General features: G+C 46.5%; 1 protein-coding gene across 2 annotated transcripts; it reads right to left on the reverse strand.

Moving 5' to 3' along the window:
- Positions 1–14,362: 14,362 nt before the first annotated feature.
- On the reverse strand, positions 14,363–20,945 carry TMEM42 (transmembrane protein 42). 2 transcript variants are annotated; one of them, XM_033934295.1, is made up of 3 exons: positions 20,823–20,945; positions 17,816–17,962; positions 14,363–15,005 (listed from the first exon to the last, which is right to left on the reverse strand). In XM_033934295.1, exons 1-3 carry the CDS (start codon positions 20,841–20,843, stop codon positions 14,868–14,870), a joined length of 306 nt encoding a protein of 101 aa, XP_033790186.1. In that variant the 5' UTR covers positions 20,844–20,945; the 3' UTR covers positions 14,363–14,867. The 2 variants fall into 2 exon arrangements, with proteins under 2 accessions (XP_033790186.1, XP_033790185.1); XM_033934294.1 differs by lacking the exon at positions 20,823–20,945 and adding an exon at positions 20,336–20,755.

Genomic DNA, 20,945 nt, shown 5'->3' on the forward strand with positions numbered 1-20,945 from the left:
GCCATAATGTTTTTAACATAATTACTTGTGGATTGTGAAGAGATATATCAGATAGAGGCAATGACTGCTTAACAGGTCCATCAAGTCTGGTATCCTGTTTCCAATAGTAGCCAACCCATGAGACAAGTACCTGGCAAGATCCCATAGAGCAAAACAGATTCTGTGCTGCTTATCCTGGGAATAAGCAATGGATGCCCCACATCCATTTTAATAATGGCTTATAGACTTCTCTTTTAGAGGAAATCACAATCAAAAATGGCTGCTGCAACTTCCCACAGCAGTCTCATGAGACTGCAGGGCATCACTACTGACCCAAAGGAGGAAGAACATACACTTCTCCCTTAGTATTTGCGGGGGATAGGGGCAGAGCCAGACCGTGAAGTGTGAAAAACCACAAATAACTTCTCGTCCAGCTCTGACCCACCTCCGTCTCCCTCCTGGCATCCCGGCCTTACCTGGTGGTCTAGTGGGCTTTCGGGGCAGGAGCGAACTTCCTACGCTCCTGCCCTGTATAGATCGCCAATAGGAAATGACTGCCGTGAGTTCCCGTAGTCTCTCGACGGCAACCATTTCCTATTGGCGATCTATACAGGGCAGGAGCGTAGGAAGATCGCTCCTGCCCTGAAAGCCCGCTAGACCACCAGGTAAGGAGTAATCTATAGCGCTACTAGACATTTTAAGTCCTGCAGGGAGGCGGGAAGGCCCAAAAAGCACAGTTACTTACCGTAACAGGTGTTATCCAGGGACAGCAGGCATATATTCTCACATGTAGGTGACGTCATCTACGGAGCCCCGATGCGGAAGCATTTTCAAGCAAACTTGATTGAAGATTTAAGTTTGCTCTGCTGCTCCACACATGCGTGCCTTCCTGCTCCACTAGGGGGCGCATCCCCTCGTGGTCTCCAGTTCACTTAACTAGCAAAGAAGCGAACCTCGGGGAGGTGGGCGGGTTGTGAGAATATATGCCTGCTGTCCCTGGATAACACCTGTTACGGTAAGTAACTGTGCTTTATCCCAGGACAAGCAGGCATGATATTCTCACATGTGGGTGACCTCCAAGCTAACTGAAAGGGGATGGAGGGAAGTTGGCAATTTAAGCAAATAGATTTCGCAATACCGATTGGCCGAACCGGCCATCGCTTCTGGATAGTGAGTACAGACAGTAGTGGGAGGTGAAAGTATGAACCGAAGACCACGTGGCAGCCTTGCAGATTTCCTCAATGGGTGTGGACCTGAGGAACGCTATGGAGGCTGCCATCGCTCGGACCTTGTGTCCCGTTACTCGACCGTGCAGTGCGAGACCAGCCTGAGCGTAGCAAAAGGTGATGCAATCGGCCAACCAGTTGGACAAGGTGCGCTTGGAAACTGGGTGGCCTAACCGGTTTGGGTCGAAGGACAAAAACAATTGTGGGACTTTCCGGTGTGGTTGAGTGCGTTGGAGGTAAAAGGCCAACGCTCTCTTACAGTCAAGAGTGTGAAGCGCCACCTCTCCGGGGTGAGAGTGGGGCTTGGGAAAAAACACGGGCAAGACGATGGACTGATTGAGGTGAAAATCAGACACTACTTTAGGCAAGAACTTTGGATGTGTGCGGAGTACCACCTTGTCATGGTGGAATACGGTGAAGGGTGGGTCCGCTACCAGAGCCTGTGGCTCACTAACTCGTCGAGCGGAAGTGAGTGCAAGCAAGAAAATCACCTTCCAAGTGAGGAATTTAGGATGGCATTTGTCCAAGGGCTCAAATGGAGGTTTCATTAGTTGAGCCAGAACCACGTTAAGGTCCCAAACCACCGGCGGGGGTTTGAGAGGAGGGTGGACATTCAGCAGACCCTTCATGAAGCGAGAGACTAAGGGGTGGAGCGAGAGGGCTTTTCCTTCCAGGGGCTGATGGAATGCCGCAATCGCACTGAGGTGTACTCGAATGGAGTTGGTCTTTAGGCCGGAGTGAGATAGTTGAAGTAAATAGTCAAGGACCAGAGGGACGGGGACCGACACCGGGTCCTGGCTGTGAGAAGAGCACCAGGCTGAGAATCTGGTCCACTTTTGGGAATAGCAGGTTCTCGTCGAGGTCTTTCTAGAGGCCTCCAATATCTCCTTGACTGATTGAGACATGGGGAGAGAAGTCAGGGGGAAAGAAACCAAGCATTCAGATGAAGAGATTGAAGATTGGGATGTAACAGCGAACCCTGACTCTGTGATAGTAGAGAGGGAAACCGAGGCAGAGGCAGTGGATCTCTGACACTGAGTTGAAGTAGAAGGGAAAACCAAGGCTGGCGTGGCCAGCGAGGAGCAATCAGGATCAGGGTGGCTGTCACCGTTTTCAGGTGGACCAGCGTCCGCAGGATCAGAGGAAACGGCGGAAACGCGTACAGAAACCTTCCCTCCCAGTCGAGGAGGAAGGCGTCGGCCTCGAGTCGGTCCGGGGAGTATATCCGGGAGCAGAAGAGGGGTAGTTTGTGATTGTGGGGGGATGCGAACAGATCTATTTGAGGCGTCCCCCACTTTTCGAACACTTGTCGTAGGGTCTGAGTGTGCAGTGACCATTCGTGTGGCTGGAGGAGGCGGCTGAGTCTGTCCGCCAGACAGTTTTGTTCTCCTTGTATGTACACCGCTCGAAGGAAGGTGTTGTTGGCGATTGCCCATGTTCAGAGGCGCATGGCTTCCCGACAGAGGGGCCAAGACCCTGTCCCCCCTTGTTTGTTTACGTAGTACATTGCTACCTGGTTGTCGGTTCGGATGAGAACCACCCGGTCGTGAAGCAGGTGTTGAAAAGCTACAGCTGCGAGATAGATGGCCCGGAGCTCTAGCACGTTGATGTGACAGCGGCGGTCTTCTGCTGACCACATCCCCTGAGTGCGGAGGCCGTCCAGGTGGGCTCCCCAAGCGTACTCCGACGAGTCCGTGGTGAGTACCTTGCTGTGGGGAGGGGCGAGGAAGAGTAAACCTTTGGAAAGATTTGAAGAGTCGGCCCACCAGCGGAGTGATCGTTGCAAGGAAGGAGTCACTGTCACGGGGCGATCGATCGGGTCCCGGTCTTGACGCCATTGAGAGGCCAGGGTCCATTGAGGGATTCTCAGATGGAGGCGGGCGAAGGGTGTGACATGGACGGTGGAGGCCATGTGGCCCAGGAGAGCCATCATCTGTCGCGCTGATATTGAGGTCAGCAGTGAGATCCTTCGGCTCAGACTTACTAACGCCTCTCGACGCGGAGGGGGGAGGAAGGAACGGAGGCAAACCGTGTCCAGCATTGCCCCGATGAATTGTAGGGACTGCGAGGGGCGTAGTTGGGATTTTGGGAAGTTTATCTCGAACCCCAGACTCTGTAGGTAGGTAATAGTCTGTTGGGTCGCTGAGATAACCCCTTCCCTGGACGGGGCTTTGATCAGCCAGTCGTCCAGGTAGGGGAATACCTGAAGACCTTGGGAGCGTAAGGTAGCTGCGACCACCACAAGGCACTTGGTGAAGACCCGAGGTGACGATGCTAGGCCGAAGGGGAGGACTCGGTATTGCAGGTGCAGGTCTCCCACCTGAAAACGCAAGAACTTGCGGTGAGCGGGGTGCACTGGAACATGTGTGTACGCCTCCTTCAAATCGAGGGAGCAGAGCCAGTCGCCCTCGTCGATCAGGGGGTAGAGGGTCGGTAGGGAAAGCATCCGGAATTTTTCCCGTACCAGAAATTTGTTGAGGCGTCTCAAGTCTAGTATTGGGCGGAGGTCTCCCGTTTTTTTCGGTACCAGGAAGTAACGGGAGTAGAAGCCCTTCCCCCGTTGGTCGGGGGGAACCTCCTCTACTGCTCTCAGGCGAAGCAGATCTCGAGCTTCGGAGAGGAGTAGGGGTAGCTGCGTCCGGTTGGGAGGGCAATTCCTTGGGGGGTTGTCTGGAGGAATGGCTCGAAAGTTGAGAGAGTATCCTGATGAGATCACGCCAAGGACCCATGCGTCCGACGTGACTTGTTCCCAGCGAGGGTAAAAGGCTTTGAGGCGACCCCCGATGGGAAGGAGGCCTGGGACTATGGCGGAGGGGGCCCGCCCCCTTCCGCGTATCCCGTCAAAAGGACGGGGATGGTTTGGTAGTCGCAGGCGGTTGGGACTTGGGCATGGCCCAATGGTGTGCTTGCGGACGCCTGGGTGGAGGCCGCGAGAAGGCAGGAGTGGATTTTTGTGGGTAGCGGCGTGGAGGGGCCCTGAACGGCCTGGACGCGGGCGGTTTAGGCTTTTGCCGCACGAGGGAGGCAAACGAGCGTTCGTGTTCGGAGAGGCGTTTTGTAGCCGCCTCGATAGTGTCATCGAACAGTTCTTTACCCACGCAAGGGAGGTTAGCCAACCGGTCCTGTAAGTTGGGGTCCATGTCGACCAGGCGCAGCCAAGCTAGGCCGCATGGAATAGATGGAGGCGTAGGTTGGAGAGGGACTCTGCAAGCAGGTTAAACGCTCCTTGGCGGGAGGCCGGTAGGTCAGTCTCAAAGGCTCTCAGTAGTCCAATGAGGTGTTTGAGGTAGGATGTGAAGGTGAAGGTGTAGCTTTGCACCCTAGAGGCCATCATCGCATTTTGATATAGTCTCCTGCCGAACTTGTCTAGGGTTCGGCCTTCTCGGCCTGGGGGGACCGCCGCCGAGACCCTGGAGGGGTGAGCCTTTTTCAAGGAGGATTCTACTAACAGCGACTGGTGGGAGAGCTGCGGTTGTTCAAATCCCGGGAAGGGTACTGTACAGTACTTGGCCTCCATTTTGGAGGGTACTGCTGTGACCATATAGGGGGTCTCCAGGTTCCTGAAGAAAGCCTGTTGGAGTACCGGGTTAGGCGGTAAGCGAAGGGACTCTCTGGGCAGTGATGGCATATCCAGCTCCGCTAGGTATTCCTTAGAGTATCTGGAGTCGGATTGGAGGTCCAAGTCCAAAGCGTGGCCCATGTCCTGGACAAAGCGTGAGAAGGATGGGCGGGATGTTCCCGAGGCCCCGTGCAGGGTTGGTGAACGAGACCTCCGTCGGGTAGAGAAGGATGGGGAGGCTTCCCTCGAGTATCGAGGCTCTTGCTCCGATCCACGCTCTGAGCCCGGGGACGCACTGTGAAAGTGTTCCGGGGTCGTGGATCTCCGACGTCTCGAGGAGCCCCTCGGAGACGATGCCGGGGTTCGGGGTACCGATCGATGTCGAATCGGTGACCTCAACCCAGACTCCCTCGGTGAAAGCCCGAAACCTCGGATCGGACCCGGTCCGAGGGGTAGTTCGGAGGATGCGCGGGTTGGAGAGTGATAGCTCCGTAACCCTCAGCGGTCCCGTACGAGGTGTAGGTGAACGGCCTCATAGAGTGGGGGAACCTCGGGCTTTCTTGGAGGTACGGCGGTTCGAGGTTTCTGTCGTTTTGGCACGACGTTTTGCCCCGCGGCGGTCTGTGGAGGGAGAGCGCCTTGGGTGTCTCGGCGAGGAGGATGGGATGTGGCGAAGCTTGCGCGCTTTACCTCGAGGTGGCTCGACGCGAGGCTCAGGCTGGTCTTGCACATGCGGGGTCGAGGGTCGAGGCCGGTTGTAGATGGGCCATTGCAGCGGACAGCTCCGATGAGATCATCGCTCGGAGTAGGTCCTGGAAAACGAGCACGGACAGCATCGAGGGCATGTCCACTGCCTCGGTGCGCTCCACCGGGGGCGACCTCGTATCAGAGTATTCCCGTGTAGTGGAGGCACGGCCCGAAGGCTTGGAGGACTTCGCCGGGGCTGTAAGCATGGGACTTCCACCATGCGTCGCCGGCGTCCCCGAGGCTGGCTTCTTCGCTGTTACGGGACCTGAAGAGGGGACTTACCCGGAGCCGAGGCTTTCTGTTGTCCCGAGGACTTCGGGTTCGAGTCTCGAGGCGATGCCGAGGTCAAGGCCGGGGCCGACCTCGAGGCCGAGGTAGAGGGTTGGTCGGCGGCAAAGAGATCCGCCATGCGGGCTTTTCTTCGGCGAAGGGCCCGGTTCTGGAAAGTAGCACACTGGGGGCAGGAGTCGGTTGGATGAGCGGCCCCCAGGCAGAGGATGCACCGGCGATGCGGGTCTGTGATAGAAAGAAGCCGCTCGCACCGGGTGCACTTTTTAAAGCCGGTCAAAGGCCGGGACATAGAATCGAAACTGGCCGCGGCTCGAGTAGCCACGCGGCCACGGGGACCCGGAAGCCTCCGGGCCGGTCAAAAACGAAGCAGGAACAAGTTGAACAAGAAAAAATTCGCGCACAGCGACTTAATCGAGAAAAATAAGAGAAAATCGCGGTGCTAGAAGGCAGTTGGGGCAGAGCCTGAAAAAACACGACTTCTAGGCTCAGCGGAAAATTTTGAACTGGAGACCACGAGGGGATGCGCCCCCTAGTGGAGCAGGAAGGCACGCATGCGTGGAGCAGCAGAGCAAACTTAAATCTTCAATCAAGTTTGCTTGAAAATGCTTCCGCATCGGGGCTCCGTAGATGACGTCACCCACATGTGAGAATATCATGCCTGCTTGTCCTGGGATAACTATGCTTTTTCCCCCCCAAAAAAAAATCACGGATAATCGAAACCGCAAACCCTGAAACCACAAATAGGGAGGGGGAAGTGTATTTCTATTTAAGTGAGCTTCCTCTCAGATTTGCTATCTGGAGGTACATATCATGAGGGATTTACAAGTTGAAGAGAAGTTAATGTTGCTCTGGGATTAGTTATGTTATTACTGGGGGTTTGGGTATTCCAGGAAGATTTGGAGGGGAGAGGGACAGCTGGGGGGACAATTTGTATGAGAATTATAGTAACACTAAGATATGTTTTCTCCTTATTCTGGCTTTGGAGATATAGAATTACTGAAAATCTTTTCAATAATAATTAATTGATAAAAAAAAAAAAGATTATAGTCAGCAGCCAGAGGTTTGCAATTATTTAATTTTATCCAGACACAGCAGGAGAAATTGCATCTAATGATCCTTGAAGATTGGGAGGTGTTCTGCTTTTAGACTGAAAACAAATACTTACAGTTTTCATTTGTAAAATACAATCCTTAAGTCTTGGCTTAAAGCCCATCACATCCTATTCCTATTTCTCCAATAAAATGTAAAGAAGCTGAACCATCAACATACAAATGAGGTCTATTCAAAAAGTTCCAGGACAGTTTGAATTGCATGGCAATGGGAAGTTCTTTTGAGACGCACTAGGCAGTGTTGAGTAGCTTGAAACCTCACGAGTAACCTCCTCCTTTTTTGTTTGTTGATATCTGTTTTTTTTCTCAGAGCTACAGCAGTTTTTGTGAAAGTGCTTTCGTGACCAGCTATTTTTCATCATATGTGACCTCAATGAGCAGCGCTACTGCGTAAAGTTCTGTTTTAAATTGGACAAGACCACTACAGAAACTTATGAAATGTTGAAAGTGGCTTATGGGGAACACGTCATAAGTTGTGGAAGGTGTTTTGAATGTGTCAAAATTCACAAATTTTGCGCAAAAACGTGACGATAGTTCTTCACCAGCCACATTATTCTTTTGACTTGGCCCCCTGCTGACTTCTTCTTGTTTCCTAAACTTAAATCCACACTGAAAGGAAAGTGATTCGACACTATTGAAGACACAAAACAAAATTCAATGCAGCAACTTTTGGCGAGTCCTAAAGATGCAATTAAGGACCATTTCCAGAAGTAGAAACGACATTGGGAAGGGGAGTACTTTGATGGTAGATTCAGGGGCAATGTTAGGAAATTCTACTTTACGGAGAGGGTGGTGGATGCCTGGAATGCGCTCCCGAGAGAGGTGGTGGAGAGTAAAACTGTGACTGAGTTCAAAGAAGCGTGGGATGAACACAGAAGATTTAGAATCAGAAAATAATATTAAAGATTGAACTAGGCCAGTTACTGGGCAGACTTGTACGGTCTGTGTCTGTGCATGGCCGTTTGGAGGAGGATGGGCAGGGGAGGGCTTCAATGGCTGGGAGGGTGTAGATGGGCTGGAGTAAGTCTTAACAGAGATTTCGGCAGTTGGAACCCAAGCACAGTACCGGGTAAATTGGATTGTCGCCCAGAAATAGCTAAGAAGAAAAAAAAAAAAAAATTTAAATTGAATCAGGTTGGGCAGACTGGATGGACCATTCAGGTCTTTATCTGCCGTCATCTACTATGTTACTATGATGGGGACCCAATAGAATAAGTTGTAAGTTTAATAATTTTTTATAAAATCAGTCCTGGAACTTTTTGAACAGACCTCGTAAGTCACTGTTTACAGGAATGAAGAAGAATCAGCAAAAATGGCAGATAGGTAGGAACAATGCAGAATGACCTAGGTCTATTCTACCTCTTTAGCTCTGGTTCTGGTATGAGACTGAAGTTCCAAGCACTCTTTAGAGATAATTTTTCCATGCAAAAAATGCCTTTAAAAAAATTACCCCTCAAGTTATGCATGTAAAAACTATGTATGGTGACATGAAAGCATATACTTGCATGCACCCCCATCTGTAAGCTTGTTTAGGGGTCTAGTTTGGATGGAGTGTGAGTAAAGTCCTGAAGTACTTGTATAAATGGAGATCTTGTGTAGGTATAACAGTATCACAAATCACGGAGTCTTCCACTAATCAACCCATGTATACTTACTAACCTAATAAACCACAAGATACCATATTAATGATAAAAAAAAACCCTCTATTAAATAAGTGTTAGAAGTGCTCAGACCCACACCACTTGCATCAAACACACAAGAAGTTTTGAGGAACCATCATAGCATTCCTGGTGTTCCAGACCACCAATTTAACAAGGCATCCCTAATACCACACTAACTAAATTCACATATAAAGACAAATCCCAGTGCTGAACTTATCTTGAATGCTGCCAGGTGGTTTTCATCCAATTCTTGATTTCTGATGGTATCCTCGCTTTGCCCACATGATTCAACAAGAGGACTATCTTCCTTGTGTAATATATAAGTGAAATTATAATAACTCTCCTGAAATGATTTCATCAGGAGAGTTTCAATAATTCAGTCGTAAACTCCCAGATGTAAACCAAGTACCTGGCTCATAGAATACAAGGTAGGTAGATTTTAAGCTATGATAATACAGATTTTATGCAGTTGTTCTAAAAACACACATAGGCCTAAGTGCCTTTATAAAATAGTCTGAAAACAGATACCAAATTGAACTTCCAACCTAGTCAACCCAAGACTAGCCTAACCACTAGGCAAGATTAGGAAGTCATCTAGGGCAGCAGCCTCTTTGAAACAGCTGCAGTAAGGCAAAATAATAGATCTTGACGCTCAAAGAACAATCCCTATATAGTTTAATCTGTATTTTTACAAGATTTATGTGGGATGACCATTGCTGAGTTAAATTATCAAACTTTTGGGGAAGAGGCTTCATGTTTGCCTAGAGCAGAGCTTCCCAAACTGGGATTGGGACACAAATGGGTCACAAAACCTAATTTGGGGGTCACAACCTAGGTAGAATCTCTTTCGGTCCACTTCCAGGTGGGCCCACATTTGATTTGGCTACAATCATTGGGCAGCACTGGTCTAGAGCAGTGTTTCTTAACTTGGTCCTGGAGTTCCCCCTCTTGCCAGTCAGATTTTCAGGATATCCACAATGAATATGCATGAACCTGATTTGCATACACTGCCTCCATTATATGCAAATTTCTTTCAAACATACTCATTGTGGATACCCAGAAAGCCTGACTGACAAGGGGGTACTCCAGGACTGAGTTGAGAAACACTGGTCTAGAGCACCCTCTACAACTTGCACCAGCTTTGAATTGACCCATTATAAACTACTTTTAACATGACTAACTAAGGTTCAAAAATTAGCTCTTCTTTCACAGCCCGTATCTACTCTTCAAGTATAACTGCTGGATGTGGGACACAAATCTAAACCCATGCTTTCATGGGTATATCAGGCTGTCATTCTTAACATTTTAACCTAAAAATGTCCCAACCACCAAAAGATTACCATGCTTCTTCAAATGATCTTCTGGTGCTTTGTTTTATGGTTCATGTATAAAGGCTATTTAACTTGGCTTTGAAACTGAAAATTATACATGAGTTTTGTTTATTTCTTACTGTGGGACATATAAATATGGTACGTTCCGTGAGAAAATACATTTTAATATAATTAGCCTGCACAAATCTTGCAGCACTGAAAACTGATTAGTAAATATTTGATTGGGCTTCCAACTGGGTGGTACAGTTTACCAGGAGATTTTGAACTCAAACTGCTACAATTCAATTTGGTACGTCACACTTATTGCCTTTTTGGGGTTTTAGGAGCTTAAACAGACTGGCAGGGTGGCAACATTGGCGGATCAGTTTTCCTAAGTATGCTCTTTGCTTGTTTTATTAACACCTAGCATATTCTTAACACTTAAGTAGGTTCACGCTAAATATGCTTCCCCCATTTTTTCACATCCACACCTCTTCCCAAGTGCATACCCGATCTTAACACACAACTTTATCAGAGCTTTTTTTCGGACCTCAGTACCACCACTCCACCGCTATCAATATTTCTTTAGTGGGAAGAATTACCATATATACTCGAATAAAGGATGAGATTTTGGGGCCAAAAAAATGGCCCCAAAATGGGGGTCTCATCCTATATTCAGGTCATCAACCCGACCCCTTCCCGGATGACATGGTAGGCCGGGACAGGAAGGATGCTTCCTGTTTCCCGACTAACTTTTTTTTAACCCCCCCCCCCACCCCCCGGCACGCACTTACCTGCCATTTTTAATCCCTGGTGGTCCAGTGGTGTATTGTGTTGAGCCTCTCCGTCCCCCGTTCCCTTTTGGCGGCCAGTGGCGCACCCGACAGGGCCAAGCTATTCCTGCTTCTTGCTTGGCCCCGCACTGCTCTCTGAATGGCCTCCTGTCCTGGCCTACCACTAGACCACCAGAGGTAGGAAGGTGAGGCAGGGTACAAAGCCTGGCATGGAGTGAGGGGGCTGCGTACAGAGCCTGGTAGGGCAGGGAAGAGGGATGGGGCAGAGCCTGGCAGGGAGTGAGAGGGGCTGGGTACAGAGCCTGGCATGGAGTGAGGAGGGCTGGGTATAGAGCCTGGTAGGATAGGGAGGGAAGAGGGCTGGGTGCAGAGCCTGGCAGGGAGTGAGAGGGGCTGGGTACAGAGCTTGGCAAGGAGTGAGAGGTGGCTAGGTACAGAGCCTGGTAGGGTAGGGAGGGAAGAGGGCTGGGTGCAGAGCTTGGTAAGGAAGGGTAGATGGCTGGGTGGTTAACCTGAAAAGGAAGGGAAGATGGCTGGGTGCAGAGCCCGGCAGGGCATTTGAATATTAAGCCCCCGTCTTATATTCAAGTCAACCATTTTTCCTCCTTTGGGAGGGGGGGTCTCAACTTATATTTGAGTATATACGGTACGTGAGAACTCCTCACTAGCCCATACTATTCACTTAAATATTTCACTAATATAATTAACTTTGTTATTGCATAACTTATCTTTTTAGTTGCTTTTTATATTCAGACCCGGGAGAGACAGATCCGACATGTTTTGCATCAGAATGCTGTTTCAAGGGTCTCCCTTCAATACAAAATAAGAGCATTAAGAATAACATTTTTCATTCAAAACGCTCCTCCCTTACACCAACTCATAACCTACACTTACCATGGCCAATTTTGTCATCCAACTCCTACTAGTTTCAAAGAGCAAGATGGCGGTGGCATCTTTTTCCTCCCTTAAATACTCTCCTTCAATCATCACAGCTGATTTTCCCCACACTTCATTGGGCAGGAGCTAGCCAATCAGTGATGCCCATTCCACCTCACTGTTCAACACCCTTGGCTCTACAGTATCCAGCTGATATATCCAGTGCTGTTCTTTTTAATTTAAAGCCTTCTCTAGATTCCCACCCTCCGCCCTTGTTCAAAACAATCAATGACATGCTACCTCAAGTTCCCCATTTCCTCTGCATACGGTATAGGTGCTTGTTGAGTAGACAAAGCTCAGGTTGAAACTATGTGGAATCTTTGCTGGTTTCTGCTTTCCTTATTTTCTTATCATTCTATTCCTCCCATCCACTGCCTTCTCTCTGCCTCTTCCATATGGCATCTGCTCTGTTATTGTGCCTCTCTTCCATCTCTCCCTCCACTCCCCCCCCCCCCCGTTGGTCTGGCACCCATCTTCTTTCCTCCACTCCCCCAGTCTGGCATCTCTGTCTTCTTCCCTTCCATCTTTCCTTCCCTCCCCCAGGTGGTTTTTAGCATCTCTCCTCCTTTTCTCTCCTCAGATCTGGTATCTGTCTCCCCAATCCAGCATGTGCCTTTTTTCTTTTATCCCCTTCCATCCAGTTCCCTTCAGTGTCTGTTCAACTCTCTCCTACCGACTTTCCTTCAGTGTCTTCTCCCAACTGTCCCTTCCCCATTTCCCTTCAGCGTCTTCTCCATTCTCTCTTCCCCATTTCCTTTCAGCGTCTGTTTCTCTCACCCTCCCCCTTCAGCACTTTTGCATGGTCCAGCAGCCTCCTCCCTCCCTTCCTCTTGCTGAAGTCCGAGCATCTCCCTCCCTCCCTTCCCCTTACCTTTGCTGGCAATTTTTATTTTTCTCTCAACAAGCAACTGGAGCCTTTTCTGAAGTCGTGTGCGGATGCCAGAAACTTCTTCTCTGACGCAATTTCCTGTTTCCGGTTGCATCAGAGGAGAACTTTCCGGCAGCCGCACATGACTTCAGGGAAGGTTTGGCTGCTTGTTGAAAGAAAAATAAAAAATCATCAGCAAAGGTAAGGGGAAGGAGAGAGATGCCCAGCCTGCAGTGATTGGGAGGAAGGGGGCTGCTGGACCGTGTGATCGGAGATGAGTATTTTGCACGCATTCCCTCAATTAACTATGGGGACAAGGCCATTCACTGTTCCACGGGGCGGTGAATGGCCTTGCCCCTGTACCAGCGGCGACCAGGTTTTTTTGTCCCCGTTTCAGCGGGTTACCCGCGGCTAGCAGTCAACGTGCCATTCTCTAGTGGAGAGGAAAACTGATGGAATTCAAAAAAGCGTGGGATAAACTCAGGTTTTTTTGTCCCCGTTTCAGCGGGTTACCCGCGGCTAGCAGTCAACGTGCCATTCTCTAGTGGAGAGGAAAACTGATGGAATTCAAAAAAGTGTGGGATAAACACAGGGGATCTCTAATTAGAAAACAAATGGTATAAACTAAAGAACTAAGGCTGGTATGGGACAGACTTGTATTGTTTGTGTCCTATATATGGTGATTCAATGTAGGATGGGCTGGAGAGGGAATCAATGGGAACTCCACTAACTTGGAACATGAGGACGTTACTGGCCAGACTTTACAGTAGATATCCTGCAAACAACAGGATAGTTGGATAGACTGGAGTGAGCTTAGATGGCAACCTCAGCAGTTGGAACCTAGGACAATACCAGGTGGACTATAGTCCACGGCCCAGAAATATCAAAGAAAAGACAAGTTAATTTGATCATGTATTTTTAATGAGAATAACTAATGGACAGACTAGACCAGGGATCTCAAAGTCCCTCCTTGAGGGCCGCAATCCAGTCAGGTTTTCAGGATTTCCCCAATGAATATTCATTGAAAGCAGTGCAAGCACATAGATCTCATGCATATTCATTGGGGAAATCCTGAAAACCCGACTGGATTGCGGCCCTCAAGGAGGGACTTTGAGACCCCTGGACTACACGGACCCTTCAGGTCTTTATCTGCTGTCATTTACTATGTTTTGCAGGCAATGCAGCCACTAATACAGAATCTTATGCAAGTCTTCATCCAAACTCTAAAATGCAGCTCATTAATACCATTTTTTCTTTCCTTGGCAAACTGATACCTGATGGTGTCTTCTGATATTATATTAATCACATGTGGTTGAACTATCCTTTATACTCCTACACATTTTTCCTGTGTATACTGCCCTACATCATAATCTTCTAATTTATTATAATTTGCCTTTCAGTGTGATGTCTTGCTTGTATAAAAAAAAAAATCCATTCTGTACAACAGTAGATTAGAGTCCTTTCTCTCTCTCGGTGCTGCAGAGTATTATAAAAACAAGTATAATGTAAGGAATATGGCTATACCTGAACCTTGTGTGCTTTCAGCACAAAGCAGAAGGTGAGTAAATTATATTTAAAACAATTCAATTCCCACCCTTTAAACTTCAAGCTAATATGATTACATCGTTACCATGTTTCAAAAACCAGGTACACTTCCCCCTCCGTATTCGCGGGGCAGAGCCGGCCCGCGAATATGAAAAAATACGAATAATATTCGGGCTGGTTCTGCCCATAACCCCTGCTTCCCCTGGCTATTTTAAGCCCTGAAAGCCCCCCCTTAAGCCTTACCTGGTGGTCTAGCAGGTTTTCAGGCAGAAGCGATCTTCCCACGCTCCTGCCCTGTGCAGATCGCTCACAGGAAATGGCTGCCTTGAGCTTCCGTAGTCTCTCGAGCCACTTCCTGTGAGCAATCTGCATGGGGCAGGAGTGTGGGAAGATAGCTCCTGCCCCAAAAACCCGCTAAACCACCAGGTAAGGCTTAAGGAAGGGGGGGGGGGGCTTAAAATAGGCCAAAAAATTAAAGTGATTTTTTTCGTTTAAAACCGTGAATAAGAAAATCCGTAGATACGGAATTCACAAATATGGAGGGGGACGTGCATAGTAGAAAGTTCCATTTACGTTAGGAAATGCACACAGTAAACTCAGCAAAATTTAAATAAAAGATCTTCACCACTCTGTAAAATTTCATCTGCTAGCTGAAGGTTATCTGTGCTAGCCAATATAACCAGCATTCCTTTGTGCCATTGTTCCACTAAGTAGAGTTTACAAGTGACCACTATGTTCTTCATGCATAGTATACAAATCCTTGCACTTGGAACATTGTGCTTGCAAGATCTGCTTCAATCCATTTCATTCCATCTTCTGACAGTTTTACATTGTTGCTGCTGCTATTCCTCTTTTTCTCCAGTTTGCCTCTCTCTTGGCTGTGCAGTGTGCACAAGGAAGAGTCCACAAAGGGTGACTGTAATGCCCACCCACCACAGGAATACCCGAGACTCTCCAAACAGCAGCTTACCCAGGACTGCCTGCATCAGAACAGAAAACATATTTAAAGTACCATGGTTGTAGTTGCATTGAAACAAATGCACAGACAGAAAACTTGGAAATGAAATTAAATAAGCACACAAAAGACCACCACTAACTGGTTTGATAGTTACTGGAACATTAACAACTCACTTCATATGGGAAGCTCAAATTCTGGCTTTGTGCATTCAATACTGTGACACAAGTTCTTTAAATGTGCTACCCTTCATTATTGCTACTGTGCTATACTCCATATTATTTCCTAGAAATAAAATAGGTAAATTAATTGGAACAGAAATGGAACATTTAAATCCTTCCTATTTCACTAAGGGAAACCTGTACTCAGCTACATCTAAGCTAGCATAGTAACAATTTCCCACAAGAGGAAGTGAGGGTATTTTGATTTAATTATTTGCCTTTATAAGAACATAAGACCAGTGGTCCATCATCCCCAGCAGTCCGCTCCTGCGGCGGTCCATAGGTCAAAACCAGTGCCCTAACTGAGTCCAGCCTTACCTGCATATTTTCTGGTTCAGCAGGAACTTGTCTAACTTTGTCTTGAATCCCTGGAGGGTATTTTCCCCTATAACAGTCTCCGGAAGAGCGTTCCAGTTTTCCACCACTCTCTGGGTGAAGAAGAACTTCCTTACGTTTGAACGGAATCTATCCTCTTTCAACTTTATAAATTGCCTCTTGTTCTCCCTACCTTGGAGAGGGTGAACAACCTGTCTTTATCTGCTAAGTCTATTCCCTTCATTATCTTGAATGTTTCAATCATGTCCCCTCTCAGTCTCCTCTTTTCAAGGGAGAAGAGGCCTAGTTTCTCTAATCTCTCACTGTACGGCAACTCCTCCAGCCCCTTAACCATTTTAGTTGCTCTTCTCTGGACCCTTTCGAGTAGTACCGTGTCCTTCTTAAGTATGGCAACCAGTGCTGGACGCAGTATTCCAGGTGGGGGGCGTATCATGGCCCGGTACAGCAGCATGATAACCTTCTCTGATCTGTTCGTGATCCCCTTCTTAATCATTCCTAGCATTCTGTTCTCCCTTTTTGACACCACATATCAATCCTTATGGGTAAACTCCAAGATTCAAATTGGCGGGACAAAGATTGCCTGGAAGCAGGCATACGTACATTAGATGGAAAAATGCTTGAGTTTTCACAACTGCAACAGTCTTTTGATATTTCCGAGACTCAAATTTATAAATGGTTGCAGTTGAAGCAAGCCATTCAGAAAGGGTTCCCTGAATGGAAATTTTTAAAAAATTACTAGGTACTTGGGAGGGCCCCTGAAAAAATAGTTAATGTCTTATTAAAGAAATTACAGTTTTGCATGAGGTAAAACTCTTTATAGTTTATAAATCTTTCCTTTGGAGTCGCCATTCAACAAATTACTTTTAATTGGAAGAATTGGAATAGATTAAACTTTAATTTCTGGTGGAATTCTTTATGCCATATATATAAGATGGAAAGAATATTAGCCATACAGAAAGGACATTTTCATAAATTCAAAGATGTTTGGGGACCATTAACAGATTATTGCAATGAGTAAATAACACTTTACCCTTATTTACATAATTGTAACTGAGAAGGTGGGGGTGGGGGGTTTCTGATCTTACATTAATTGCTTGGATTAGTAGAAAAGAATATATTATATGATATACATGATTACATAGGATATGGTAAGGGTGGGAAGGGGGGGATAAATTTCATTAATTTAAGATGATTGTAATAGAAATTCAAGTGATGTTTGTAAGTTTAAATGTTATTTCTGATTACACTTGTTGTAAGTTGTCAAAATGAATAAAGAATTAAAAAAAATCTTTCCTTTTGGCTAAGTCTTAATAATAATATTGTAATTTATAACTAAAGAGACACATGATCAAGAAACTGTTTTATTTTACTTTTGTGATTATGATAAACATACTGAGGGCCTCAAAATAGTACCTGGCGGGTCGCATGTGGCCCCCCAGGCTGCGAGTTTGAGACTGACTACACTGTTCTATACCCTCACACTCTGGAGTTTCCTTTCAATTGAAAGACTTGCCTCGTGTATTTATGCCACATAGGTATTTAAACACCTACCATATCTCCCATCTCCTGCCTTTCCTCCAAAATATACATATTGAAATCTTTTAATGCTCTTTTGTCAAATCTTAGAGCAGGAGGAAAAACCAGGTACTAACTGGAAAAAGGTGGCGAAATTTATAGATGGCCACATTTTAAAAACTAGATCTTCCAAAAAGTGTCACTGCTAACTTTGAAACACACACACACACACACAAAAAGGTTGGCTTATTTAACAGGAGTAGATGATGATCATTATAGATCTGATCATTATAGATTCTCTTATTTACAGTGTTCCAAGAGGGGGAATTCCTTTAGATCCTGTTATACAAGAATTACAACAATTCACAAATTAGCATTTCCTTCTCTGGAATGTATTAAATGCACTGGGAAGCTTAGTAAATCTTTTACTTTTAAATTGGTGAGAATTTGGAATGGACTTCCAGATTCTCTAAGACTGGTAGATCAATTATTTCAATTTCGAAAAAGTTTAAAAACCTGGTTGTTTTCACAATAGTTAATTTGATTTTAGCTGTCATATAGTAATTTTAAGCAATTCAACATACTTTTTTCTAACTTTTTCCATCCATCTAATCTAACCAATTTCTGTTTTTATCCCACAGTTTTTACTTGTTATGTTTCATTTTTTAACGAACTGTTAACCGAGTCGAGCTCTTTAAGGAGTAGATTCGGTATATAAAATGAAGATTAGATTAAATGATTCACACAGTACTCCACTACTTACAGAAGAAATGAAGTTGGAGGTCGTTGTGGTCATCATTGCCACAGCAGAAGAGGAGCAGCACCTAAGCGCTTTTGCGAAAAATGTCCACATGACAGCATTACAAGCAAACACCAGTGCCCCACATCCTAGGCGCAACAGCACATGCAACTGGAACAGAAAAAAAGATACATAGAAAAATACTTTAGTATCTTTATTAATTTTTTTAATAGACATTCTTCCCTGAATTTGCCAAACATTGTTCTTATGAGCTGACAAATACCTTGTGCATCAGACTATCAGGGACCTAAAAATCTCATAGTAAAGCTTCATAGTCCTCTGGCCCAAACTTCAATATTACTATAGTTGTTGACTAGATTTCTTTTGAAACAGATTTAGTTTAAATTATGTTTCATTTGCTGTGCACATATGTCAAGGAAATGTTGCTGTGGAGAGGCATTTTCAAAAGGACATCTAAAGTCAGACTAGACACATGTCTAGCTCATAATGTCCAAAATGGATGTATTTTCTGTGTGTTGAGGATGTCCAGCATGCATGCAATTGCCATTTTATAAACTGAAACATCCACATATGAATGGCAAAAAAGCAGGGCTAAGGACATTTGTCTGGCAGCATTCTTAGAAGAATGACATGCAGGCATCCCTGCAGAGTAGTGCTGCTCGATTCAGGAAAAAAAATTTTCGATCTGAATCAATTTTTTGATTCAATTTTCCTGACCAACTGTGTGTTTTGTTTTGTTTTTTTCAAACATCCGGGTAGGTTTATTTTATAGCCTCTTCACCCATCCCACCCCCTTTGCCCTCTTCTACCCATACTGGCTGTGGTGTAAACAAAATAAACAAACAAAAAAGACTTTTCCTCTTTTTATTAAATCCTAGATCACGTTTACGGTCTAACACCAGTTGAGAATGACATGGGGAAAAATTTGTCCCCGTTTCCGCCCCCGTCCCTGTGAGCTCGTCCCCGTGAGCTCGTTTCCCGTCACTGCAAGCTCAGTCCCCATCACCGTCCCATCCCCGTAAACCATCTGATCCCATCCACACAAGCCTCGGCTGCTTGTTGAGAGAAAAATAAAAATCGCCAGCAAAGATAAGGGGAAGGGAAGGAGAGAGGAAGATGCCTGGACCACAGCAATTGGGAGGCAGGGGGCTGCTGGACTGCACAATCAGAAATGAGTATTTTGCATGCGTTCCCTCAATTAACTGAGGGGACAAGGCCATTCACAACTCTACGGGGCAATGAATGGCCTTGTCTCTGTACTTGAGGTGACCACTTTTTGTCACTGTTTCGGCAGGTAACAGCTACCGTGCCATTCTCTAAACAACAGCTCTGGCAGGATACACATTTCAAATCTGACATATTGTAATCACAAAACAGAAAATAAAATTATTTTTTCTACCTTTTGTTGTCTGGTCATTATTCAAATCATGTTGGTCCCAGACTGCTTTCTGTTTGTCTTTTGTTAACTCACTCCCCAGGATCTCCTGCCCATTTGATGTTTTCTTCTTTCTCTGTGCTGACCATCCATCTTCCATCTTTGTACTTTCCCTTCCACTGCCAAATCCAACATTTCTGTTTCTTTGTACTGTCTCTCTACCATCTCTCTCTCTTCTTGCCTTGTGTTCTGGGTCAAACCTTTCTATTTCTCTCCATGCAGCATCTCTTCCTTCCTCCCGTCCATTATCATGTGCAACATTTCTTTCTCTCTCCTGCCCTCCACCCTAAATCCAACATTTTCCCTCTATTCCCCATAGCATGTCTCTCTCTCCTCCACCATATGCAGGATTTCTCCCTCACACCCCCTTTCTACCTCTTTGTTGCATCTCCATTCTTCTTCTCCAGCCCATGTCTAATAATTCTTCCTCTCTCCCTCCATGTGCAGCAGCTTTTTATCCCTCCCCTCTTTTATCCCCCTGTGCAGCACCTCTGGACCAGATCCACCCACCCATCCTAAGATTTTTTTTTTTGTGGCTTAGCCAGGCTTTCTCTCTGCCACGTCATCAGTAACGCCACTTAAGGAAAGCCCCGGTGGCCCTATGAAGCCTTTTCAGAGCGTTCTGTCATTGTCGAAAGCCTTAAGACTCGCTGCTCTGCTGGCGTCCGGCCTTTCTCCAGCTTTCGGGAAGGCAGGACTCGGCAGAGAAGGCCCGAGCCAGCAGAGCAGTGAAGTTCCCAGACCTTGACGCCGACCCTGGGCGGACTGCCTGTGGTCTGTTGTATTATTTGAAACTATCCCGATGGTGGGGTTTTTTTTTTTTCACTAGCCATACTTGGTCTCGAGGGTGGCGTGTGCTACATGCATAATGTTACAATAAAACCTAGAACAAATGCTAGCCTCTTCTGCAGACTTTATGTTGACAGTTAACAAACTGCTAACGTTAAAGTTTACAGTTCTGATTAAATTCGATAGACCGCCCGACTGCCAAAAGCAACCACAGCGGTGTACAATATTAAAAACATAAGACAGAGAACTCCAGAATGGAAGAGAACTAAAACGCCCTCTCCTGCGCCGTTGTTTCTTACCCATGCACAGCAATCAGCCTCGAACCAACCCCCTGAGGCGGATATGCATACATCCTTCAAATAGTCTGCAGTCAGAGCTAATTTAGCGGCGCAGGAAGCCAGAGCTCCGAGCACCCCCGCCAGAGCCGAGTATGTGGCCCCCGTAGACATCTTACACCGGTCTTCCGCATACAGAGCGTTTCACTGTTGCACATGCTTCAGACAAGGTGGTGCGAGACACAGGCAGTGGCTGAGGCGACTCATTCTTCACCTGGATGGAATAGTCCATGACATGGGATTCGAATCGAGCGCTTCACTCTCACGATCTCAACACGTGACTTGCCCCTCATGATCTATAAATGTTACGCGGCCCCGAACTTTTAGAGATATGGATTTTAATTATGTAAAATGGGCAGGGAGCCAATGCAGATTCCTTTAAAAAAAAAAAAAAACAACAACAACTTTATTAACCAATCTAGTTATTGTTTCTCCTTAAAATCTTGCTCACTTTACCAATTGCAGGCCTCATAGAAACAAAAAGTTGCGTCTCAGCGCTGCCCCACCCTTTTTAGGGCTTTGGATGACGAAATGCATCTCTTCCGTCCCATCCTTCAAGAAAAAGGCTCAAGGC

Source organism: Geotrypetes seraphini, chromosome 2, assembly GCF_902459505.1.
Source record: "Geotrypetes seraphini chromosome 2, aGeoSer1.1, whole genome shotgun sequence".
NCBI lineage: Eukaryota > Metazoa > Chordata > Amphibia > Gymnophiona > Dermophiidae > Geotrypetes > Geotrypetes seraphini.